The following is a 10,185-nucleotide window of genomic DNA, read 5'->3' on the forward strand; positions in this document are numbered from 1 at the left end:
CCATGGCCCGGTTCTCGGTGAAGGAGCACCTGGACGGGATCCTCAGCGACTTCGAAGGTGCGGTCGGGACCCCCCTCCCCTCCGCCCCGAGCCCCACCCGCGGCCCCGTTCCCCCGTGGGTGGGTGAAGGGCTCTCACCGCGGGGTCGGCGCGTGTATCTCCGCGTGTCTGCGTGTAAATGGTCTGTGTGTGTGTGTGTAGTGTCTGTCTGTGTCTCTGTGCACTGCCCCACGCGTACACCTCGAGACCCGCGTGGGCTCTCCCACTCTTTGCAACCGAACGAGGCCGGGCGCGGGGGGATCCCGGCAACAACGGGACTTGGCTTTTTGTGTGTGTGTGTGTGTGTGTGTGTGTTTTTGTCTTTTTTCCCCCCTTTTTATCTTCCTTTCGGCCCCCAACCCCCCGCCCCCCACCTCCCCCTCTTCCCCGCCGCTCGCCGGGGTCGGGAAGGGGCAGCGCGGGGAGGAGCGGGCGGCGAAACCCGACCTGGGGCGGCTGCTGCCCTCGATGGGAGGAATGCAGCACCTACCGGGGGGGTACGGGTGGAACGGGGTGCGGCGAGGGGAGAAACGCGAGGAAGGGAGGGGGCAAAAACCTATGTCCCTCTCCACCCCTCTTCCACCCTCACCCGGCAGCCCCGGGCTGGGACATACCTGCCGGCCCAGAGCTGTTATTAGCATCACCCCCGCCCCGACCCCTGACCCCTGTGCCCAGCCCCGGGCACGGGGCGGTGACCTAGGGAGGGGACGGGGCACCGAGCCCCAACCCGGCCCCATCGCCCCGGGTCCCCTTTGTCCCCCGGGTCCCCATCACCTCCCGGTCCCCATTAACCTCCCCTGTACCCATCGCTCCAGGTCCCTATTTCCCCCTTATCCCCATCGCTCCCTGTCCCCATTCCCATCACCCGCTGCAGACGGGGCCTCGTGCCGCACGCATGGCAGCCCGTCGGGGTGGGGGGGCCGGGGTTGGCTCCGTGGGAGCCTCGGCCCCCGGCGCTCTCCGTGGGGAGCCGGCACCGAACGGAGCCGCTGGGGGGGATCTGGCAGAGAGCGCAGCTCCAGGGGGGTCCTCACTGCCGCTTCCTGGAGGGGGGATACAGAGGGGGGTAGGGGGGAGGGGAGCTTTGTGGGGTCCCTCCGCGCAGACCCACCGCGGCAGTGCAGCTGGGAGAGAGCAGACCCCGGGAAGCGGGGTGCCCCTATGGCAGCGGCGTTGCTGCGGTACCCAAAGGGCTGCGGGTGGGTGGGGGGAGCATTAGGAGGAGAGTTCGCTGCCCCAGGACGCAACGCGGGACCCAGCCCCCCCGTTTGAGTCTGTCTGCTCGTCGTGAAGGGTCAGAGCCCTCCTGGCGGGGCAGTACCGCCGTAGGATGGGAGTGCCATCTGATGGCTGTGCCGTCAGTCGGCTTCAGGGTTAACGCGGCGGAATAGGGCAGGGATCCTGCGCTGAGCTGTGCTGGGTGCGGGGAGAGGGGCGGGAGAGCAGCGGCTCGGGAGGGGATCTGGTTACGCGGGGCCGGATCCCTTACAGGGGAATAAAGCAGGCACTGTGCGGTGCAGGGAGCCGGGAGCCACGGCACCGACCCACAGATAAGCACTGGGGAACAAAGCCGAGGGCCGGCGACACCGATCCTATTTCCCATCCGGGCCGGGCTCACAGACGGCCCTTTGGCACCTGGTGCACGGGGGGAGCACTCCCAACGGCCACGGTGCCCCCGAGCCCCGGTGATACCCTCACACCTCTCCATCTCTCCCCAGCTCTCAAGAAATCGTTTGAGGCAGAGGATGCAGGCGACGCTCCCGGCTCCCCCGTTGCGTCCCCACTGCCTGCAGGTGCCACTGAGAACCACCGGGCCCTGCAGCCCGGCCCTGCACCCCACAGCCCACTGCTGCGGGGTCAGCACCGTGCCGGCCGGGCTCCCGGCAGCATCACCTCCTTCCAGAGCCACACGGGGCCTGGCAGCGACGGCGAGAGCCTGCGCAGCTCCAGCTCCAGCCTGGAGAGCCCCGCGGCCCCCCAGCTGCCCTCGGCCCCCTTGGCCTCCATCCCCTGCTTGAAGAAAGTGCCATCGCACGGCTGCGTCTTCCCAGGGGATGCTGAGTGTTCCCTGCACGTGGCTGCCGGGCACAGCTCGCTGCCGGCACTGGACCTGCACATCGCTGAGGAACCGGGCATCCCCCTGCCAGCCCCATGCCCCACACCACCATGGGGTGCCCGCAGCCCTGCTGCTCTGCCCTACGCCCACCTGCCTTCCTCCTCCTCCTCCTCAGGTGGTGAGGTGGCCCCAGGGCTGCCCCGCGCACAGCTCAGGGTCAGCCTCAGCGCGAGCCCCCGCCTGGCCCGCCCGACACCCCTGGCCGCCGCTGCAGCCGCCAACCCCAGCGAGGGGCTGCTCCCCCGGGCCGCCCCCTTCAAGCTGGTGTCACAGCCACAGACGGTGCAGGTGAGCTCCCAGCCCGCCTTCCTCGGGGGGATGGTGCTGGGGCCGGGCACCCTGGTGGCACCGAGGGACATCGGCAGCACCGGCCCTGCCATGGGGACCTGCTCGGTGATGCCGCACGGGCTCCGCCAGGCTGCAGATGGATGCTGTGCCACGGTGACTCCGGAGCACGGTAGGACTCACTCCTCCCCTCTGTCCCTTCTCTGGGTGTGACATTGCCACCTTGTGCCACCACCGCTGGTGCTGGGGAATGGTGTTGGTGGGGATGTGGTCACAGTGGGAAAGCCCTGCAGGATCCCAGTGTTACTCCTGTGCCATCGGCTGCATCCATGCTAGCGGAGATGTGCAATGGCCACGTGTCGCAGATGCCACTTGAATGTCACTCGTGTGGCCATCAGTGGCACTGAGTGGCACCAAGTCCTGCTCAGGCACCACCATACAGCCCCACGTCCCCTCCGTCCCCTTGCCGTGGGGAGCCCAGGTGCACCACGGGGCCCCCAGGCACCAGGCTCAGCCCATCCATCCCTGGGGGAGCGCCATGCTTGGGGCCGGACGCCGTGGTTTGTGTGCCTGGGGAGAGCTGTCTGTGTGCCTGGGGAGCACTGCTGTCTCGTTCAGGTGTCTCTCACGCCGCCCTCTAAGTACTGACGCGCGCAGAGGCATCCATCCCTCCATCCCTCCATCCATCCCTCTGCTCGGGGCTGCGTGAATCATGCAGCAGCAATGCCCGTGGCCGAGCCAGCCCGGCTGCACCCGCGCTGGGGGACACGGTGGGGACGGTGGTTGGGTGCCGGGGACGGGATGGGTCACGCGGTGGGTGTGAGCCGGAGGGCAGCGTGAGGGCGCCGGGATGGGGACGGTGCGCTCTCGGGCGCACTCCTCTCTTCAGGAAGCGCTGAGCTTCGCTCCACGGCCGCCCCGTTTCACTTCCACCCAGCGCCCACACAGCGCCCCGGGGTGAGGAGGAGGAGCGGAGGAGGGGCTGTGGGCTGCAGCCTCCTCCTGCCTGCATCCCGGGACTTATTCGGCCGGTGAGCGGTGACCGGTTCGTGGCGCGGCAAGGTAGGGATGGCTGAGGGCGTGGGGTGGGTGTGCAGGTCCCCCGGTGCGTGGCGTGGAGCTGCTGGCTGTCACCATCGGATTTTGGTCGCCATCGCCGCGGTGGGGCCCTGCGCTCTCACTTCTGCTTCTGCTCGTGGCTCCGGGTCTGGCTATGGGTATGGCTGTCACTGCTGTCCCCTCGGGTTGCGTGTAGCACCGCCACCATGGCATGGCCGCAGCTGGGCCGTCGCATGGGCTGGGCAACTCAATGCCCTCCATCTGTGCAGCAGAGCCTCTGGGCCATGGGGCCGCACTCCCAGCGATGCGTGCTCCTTTCCCATCCCCTCCTGCCCACCTCCACCCCCTGAGCTTATTACAGACTTCCCGGCCAACATGCCGATTAACGCCGCATCAGTAATTAAACCATGCCGGGAGACCACGAACCCGGGTTTACCCGTCCCAGCCTGGAAAATAAACCCTCCTCAATTAGCTCGGAACAGGTCTGTCTGCAGGGAGCCATTATCCGGGGCCACATGAAGGGATAATGTTTGTGTCTGCTTGGCTTTGCCATCGGCACGGCTCGGCACAGCACGGCACGGGGCGGGAGGTGACGGCCGTGCTGGGAACCCGGTGTGGGTGCCACCCCAGGGGAACGTGGGCACCCCGCAACCCGACGGTGAGGAGGTGTGAGGGGCAGGAGGGGGTCTACTGCTTGGGGTGGGTCTGGGAAGTGGAGGAGGAAAGGGGGATGCACAGAGCTGCGCTGTGAGCGTGTGGCACTCTGTGGTGGCTATGGGTGGGGGGGTGGACGATGAGGTGACACAGCAGTGGCTCTGTCACTCGGTTCCAGATCTGTCCCGTGGCGGTGGGTGCATGGGGGGGTTGGGTGTCGTGCTGAGCTGTGGGCAGGGCAGGATGGGGCCCTGCAGGCTTGCCAGCACCCCCCCCCCTGCCGGGTGGGTGTCACTGCTGTCATCAGGAAGTCCTGGTGTTTTGACACTTCCGAGGAAAGCCTCAGCCGGGCGGGAGGTGCTGTGGGCTGCAGGAGCCCGGCTCCCGCTGGGCTGTGCCAGGTTTGGAGGGGAACGTCTCCACACTGGGAGCACCCTGGGGTGGTGTCACCAGGGTGTCCCATCCTGGCTGCTGCTGTCATAGTCTGGCACCCACCAGTGGGCATGGGGCACCTGGACCCCCACTCTGAGATGCTGTTTCTGCAGCAAGGAGTGCATCCGCTCCATCCACCTCCCGGCACCTCCGGGCCAGGTGCTGCATGTCCCTCGTCCCCAGGCCACATGGCACATGGCAGTGCCAGCAAGCTGCCGCCCAAGCCTCTCTGGTGCCAAGAAGTGGGCTGGCACATATGTGCCATGCGGGGAGGCTGCGGTGTGGGCCGGGGGACGCAGGCGCCGTGGGGCACTGCGGCATCGGGGTGGGCAGCGTTGGGTGCGGGGGTCCCCGGTGCCTGAACCCCCAATGCCAGGTGGGTGACAGCGAGCTCTCCCTTTGCCCTTTGGGGGCGTGGAGCTGTGCAGCTGGGACACGCACGCGATGGGTGCTGGGGAAGGGGGGGACGCTTTGGGGAAAGGGATGTTGCTGCGCTGAGGTCCCCATCGCTGCTGGCAGGGCTTGGGGCTGTGTGTGGAGTGAGTGAATTCGGTGCACGAGTGGGAGAGGAGGGGCGGTGGGGAGGCTGGGTCGTTGCCATGCTGGGCATGTGCGGGAGCAGCCAGGCTGCAGCCCGTGTTTGAGCCCAGCAGGGACAGGACCAGGCTGCAGTGCTGCAGTGACGGGGACCGGGGACACCCGGGGTCCCCTCGTCCCCAGGCAGCTGCGTGGGAGTGGGGACGGCGCGTGGCGGAGGTAGGACCCAAACAATGGCCGTGCCAGGAGGGGAGGAGGAGGGGAACGACGGCTCTGGGGGCCCTAAGCCGCCACACAAAGGCTGGGGCGGGGGTGTGGGCTGCACAGCTCGCGGCTCCTTGGGCTCTGATCACCCGGTGGCCCCGCGGTGGCACTGCTGCTGTCACCTGCCATCACCCCCACGCTGCTGCCACCGTGCTGGGAGCGATGAGGGGTGGCACATCCTGTGCCGTGCCCAGAACCCTCTGTGTGCACCGGGGCCGCCCCAATGGTGCTACTGCGGGACACCCTCATCCCCATGGTGCCAGGAGGTGGCATGCCCCGTTGCTGTGCTTCACCTCGCCGGCTGCCAGGAATGTGCTGGGGCTGTGTGCCCACCGGCACAGCTGCTGCTGGGGCAACAGCAACAGGGTGAGCAGCACCAAAGGCGTCCTGCTGTCCTGGTGGGAAGGGAAGCGTGCTAGGGACGGGTTCTGGGGTGTCCTGCTCACCCCGTGTTCACCCTGCCCAGGGAGCAACCTGGAGCCCCAGGAGCAGAGCATGGAGGCGGCAGCCGTGCCCCAGGAGCTGCCCCCTGACCGCGGGGCTCATGAGCTGTTCGGGTACGTGGGGATCGAGGCGGTGCTCGAGCAGATGAAGGTGAAGACCATGAAGACGGGCTTTGAGTTCAACATCATGGTTGTCGGTGAGCACCCGCGGGGTTTGGCTGCTGGGAATCTGATGCCACCGTGTGGGGAGAGAGAGGGGGAAATGGGGCTTCGGGGAGGCTGAAGCAACAATAGATTGAAGAAGGATGGGTCCCATCATGCAGTGGCATGGCTGTGCTCCCTGCACACCGGGAGTTGGGCCATATGGTCCCAGCCTTGTCCTGCAGGACTGGGGTGCTTCCAGGCAGAGCTGTGGTGGGGGGGTTTATAAATGTGCAGGAGGGGACAATGCGGAGCTGTCCATGTCCCCACAGGGCAGAGCGGGCTGGGGAAGTCCACCATGGTGAACACCCTTTTCAAGTCCAAGGTGAGCCGCAAAGCCTCGCAGCCCGGCCAGGAGGAGCGCATCCCTAAGACGGTGCAGCTGCAGTCGGTCACCCACGGTAAGGTCACGGGTGTGTCCACATAAGCCATGGGAGAGGCAGGGAACAGGGGGATGGATGAGATGGGAGGGACCCCGACCTCGCTCCCCTGCTTCCCCTCAATGCACGGATCCCTCTGACCCTGCAGTCATCGAGGAGAAGGGTGTGAAGATGAAGCTGACAGTGACGGACACACCGGGATTTGGGGACCAGATCAACAACGAGAACTGGTAGGACGCAGCCACGGTGGCGGCGTTTGGGAGAGGCTGAACCCCGATGGGGCTGCTCTGATGCCATCCCCTGTCCCCAGCTGGGACCCCATCATCAAATACATCAACGAGCAGTACGAGCGGTACCTGCGTGAGGAGATCCTCATCACCCGCAAGAAGAAGATCCCGGACAGTCGGGTGCACAGCTGCGTGTACTTCATCCCCCCCACGGGGCACTGGTGAGCACCACAGCGGTGACCCTGCACCCACAGACACTGCTGGGGGGTGGCTGGGTGACAACTGTCCCTCCCCCCCCCCTCACCCAGGCTGCGTCCCCTTGACCTGGAGTTCATGAAGAGGCTGAGCAAGATCGTCAACGTGGTGCCGGTGATCGCCAAGGCCGACACGCTCACTCTGGAGGAGCGGGAGGAGTTTAAGCAGCGGGTGAGGGGAGGCACAGGGGGCTCCTGGCCCTCCTGCCCCCCCTGCTGTGGTCTGGCAGCATCTCACGCCCCGTGTCCCACAGATCCAGCAGGACTTGAAGGCCCATGCCATCCGTGTGTACCCGCAGGAGGATTTTGATGAGGACCCGGATGACCGGTTGCTCAATGATAGGATCCGGGTGTGTTTTGGGATGCTGGTGCTGGGGGGGAGCATGGGGGCGGCCCAGGGTGACCGTGTTCTCTGGATTCCAAAGGAGAAGATCCCGTTTGCCGTGGTGGGGGCTGACCAGGAGCACCAGGTGAATGGCAAACGGGTGCTGGGCCGCAAGACCAAGTGGGGCATCATCGAAGGTAAGGGCAGCTCATGGCGTCCCCAAGGAACAGGACTGGGCTGCTACCATGGCACCTCGCAGGGAGCAGCACCCAAGGGTGCACCCCCTGCATGGGTGGGTGCTGTCCCCAAGGTGCAGAGCCAACCCCACAGCCCTCTGCCTTGCCTTGCAGTGGAGAACCCAGCGCACTGCGAGTTCCCCATGCTGCGGGACCTGCTCATCCGGTGAGCTGGGCTGGGGGTCATCCCTCACAGCACCCTCGGGTGGTGGGGGGCTGCCCCTGGGCACCCCAAAGCTGCAGGGAGTACATGAGGGTAACACGGTGCCTTCGTCCCTGGGCAGGTCCCACCTGCAGGACCTCAAGGACATCACCCACAACGTGCATTACGAGAGCTACCGCATGCGGCGGCTGAACGAGAGCAACCGGCCGGCACCGAGCTCCAACAGCGGGCTGCAGGGCAGGGACGAGGATGGGGACGAGAGCAACCTCTGAGCCCTGGGACCCCAACCCCATGGCAGCGCCCATCCCCTGCCCCACAGTGACTGTGCCACTTTAGCTTGCAGCCCCCCCAGCCCACTCGGACCAACGGAGGGGGCTCCCTGGGTGTCCCCGAGCTCCGCTGGGACGCCTGGAGCCCGCTCAGCATTAAAGGTGAAAACAGAGCCTTCAGCATCCGGCATCCTGCAGTGCCACCCTCTGAGCTGACAGCCCCACAGGTGACAGCAGTGCTCTCTGCCACCGCCCCGCTGGCACCCGGACTTTGAGCCGCTTATCAGCTGCGGCTGCGCCAGGAGGCGGCACCCAGAGGTGCGGGGCTACACCCAACCGCTCCCTGATGGGCACCACCTGATGTGGGAGGGGTCCCACAGCAGGTGGGGGGGGGGGATCCCATGCCGTGGGGTCATTCTTGGCCCCAAGCCCCTCACTTACACCTGGCACAGCGTGGGGGTCCACCAGGAGCTCCTAGGGAGCGCAGGAGGCCTCGTTGTGCCCCCGCCCCAGGGCAGGGCACGGGCTGGCAGCCAGAACCCGGCCCCCCCGGCTCGCTCGGCATGGCTCAGCCCCACGTTAATGATCCACCCACAGCACTGGCTGCACGGTGCTGGTGGCAGCAGTGGGACCGGGGGGCCCGGTGCCCCACCCCACGTCCCGGCAGCCCTACAGGAGCGCTGCCCGGCGGCACACGCTGCGTGGCACGGCCATGGCGGTGGTGTCGGTGAACCGACGTGCCGTCACCTCCTGGGTGGGCATCGCGCGGATCTTCGCCGTGCTGCTGTCCTGCCTCTCCTTCAGCCTGGTGGCCTCCACCGGCCACTTCGGCGGCCCCTACGGGACGTGGTGCATGTTCAGCTGGTGCTTCTGCTTCGCCGTCACTCTGCTGATCCTGCTGCTGGAGCTGCTGGAGCTGCCCCCCAAGCTGCCCGTCTCCTGGGACGACCTGACGGCCGCCTTCGCCATGCTGGCAGCGCTGATGGTGTTCACCAGCTCCGTGGTGTTCCCCTCCACCTTCATCTCCAGCCCCTGCGGGGGGGCCCTCTGTGCACGCCAGGCGGCCGCCACCGCCATGTCCTGCCTCTGCTTCCTGGCCTACGCCCTCGAGGTGGGGCTGACCCGCGCCCGCCCGGGGGACATCAGCAGCTTCCTCTCCACCGTGCCCGGCCTGCTGAAGGTGTTCGAGGCGTACGTCGCCTGCCTCATCTTCTCCCTGCTGGATTTATACCACAGTTACGCCGGCTTGCAGTGGTGCGTGGCCGTCTATTCCATCTGCTTCATCGTCACGCTCCTCATCATCCTCTTGACCATCGGCCGCTGCCTCAGCTACATGCCCTGCCCCCTGGAGAAGGTGCTGGTGGCCTACAACGCGCTGGCCCTGCTGATGTACCTCACCGCCGTCATCATATGGCCGCTGTACAGCTTCAACGGCCGCAGCCGGCCCGACCCGTGCAGCACAAACTGCTGGTGGAACAAGAGCCTCGGCGTCACCTTCCTCACCATCTTCAACTTCTTCGCCTATCTCGTGGACCTGGTCTACTCCACCAGGATGGTCTTCATCAGGGCTCCTTCCTAAGGGCCGTGGGGTGGGGGGACGAGGGGATGCGGTGCCACATGGGGCCGGGTGCTGCGGAGCTGAGGAAGAGGCCGATGCCTTGGAAAGCTCCGTCCCACTGCAGGGGTGCTGGGTGCTCCGGGGGTCAGGGAGGGGCTTTGGGATTAAATAGGGTCATTTTTCACTTGTTTCTGCCTCTCCGTTTTCTTCCCCTCCAGCTGTGGGTGGGGACCCACAATGGCTGTGCGTGGGTCGGGGGAGGCCGGGTTCCCCCTCTCTCCCACCCACCGCCGAGGTGTTGGAGGTCAGTGTGGCACAACCAGGAGCAGCACAAGCTGGCTGCCTGTACTTGGCACCTGCACCTGGGCCCTGCGGAACGGGTTTGGGAGGAATGCAGCTGCTGGGGGGGGGGGGGGGAGGTCCCTATGCTCTGTGATGGCTCCGTGCTGTCACCAGGGTGGGAGCCCCACGGCTCAGGACATGCTTGCCGGAGCGGCCACGTATGTGTTACTCTGCGGTGATGGCACAGGGACATTCCCTGGGTGACGGGCACAGTGCCACCCATGTCCCTATGGTCCCGCTATTAGCAGCACCAGCACGGTGGCACTCAGGGAGGAAGGATGCAGAGCAGTACAGAGAGGTGCCCACCACACTCCCGGATGTGGGTTGGGCACTCCCTCTGTCCCCACACTGTCCCCAACCTATGCTGTGCCCCCACAGCCCCAAGTGCTGCGCTGCCATCA

At 66.5% G+C, this 10,185-nt stretch overlaps 2 protein-coding genes across 4 annotated transcripts; both read left to right on the top strand.

The window, feature by feature from the left end:
- The first annotated feature begins 2 nt into the window (after positions 1-2).
- On the top strand, positions 3-8,057 carry SEPTIN12 (septin 12). 3 transcript variants are annotated; one of them, XM_065732472.1, is made up of 11 exons: positions 3-57; positions 1,758-2,612; positions 5,853-6,026; positions 6,303-6,431; positions 6,559-6,640; positions 6,721-6,858; positions 6,946-7,063; positions 7,146-7,241; positions 7,317-7,413; positions 7,567-7,618; positions 7,737-8,057. In XM_065732472.1, the coding sequence occupies exons 1-11, from the start codon at positions 3-5 to the stop codon at positions 7,885-7,887; spliced, it is 1,947 nt and encodes a 648-aa protein (XP_065588544.1). In that variant the 3' UTR covers positions 7,888-8,057. The 3 variants fall into 3 exon arrangements, with proteins under 3 accessions (XP_065588544.1, XP_065588545.1, XP_065588546.1); XM_065732473.1 differs by lacking the exons at positions 3-57; positions 1,758-2,612 and adding an exon at positions 3,166-3,502; XM_065732474.1 differs by lacking the exons at positions 3-57; positions 1,758-2,612 and adding an exon at positions 4,028-4,157.
- A 101-nt stretch (positions 8,058-8,158) lies between these two features.
- Positions 8,159-9,475, top strand: LOC136046125 (myeloid-associated differentiation marker-like). Its single transcript, XM_065732491.1, has one exon. The coding sequence runs from the start codon at positions 8,597-8,599 to the stop codon at positions 9,461-9,463; it is 867 nt and encodes a 288-aa protein (XP_065588563.1). The 5' UTR covers positions 8,159-8,596; the 3' UTR covers positions 9,464-9,475.
- Positions 9,476-10,185: the final 710 nt, after the last annotated feature.

The sequence above is a fragment of the Cyrtonyx montezumae genome, unplaced genomic scaffold (genome assembly GCF_038088225.1).
Source record: "Cyrtonyx montezumae isolate F1298 unplaced genomic scaffold, pur_monq_1.0 scaffold_16, whole genome shotgun sequence".
NCBI classification, from domain to species: domain Eukaryota; kingdom Metazoa; phylum Chordata; class Aves; order Galliformes; family Odontophoridae; genus Cyrtonyx; species Cyrtonyx montezumae.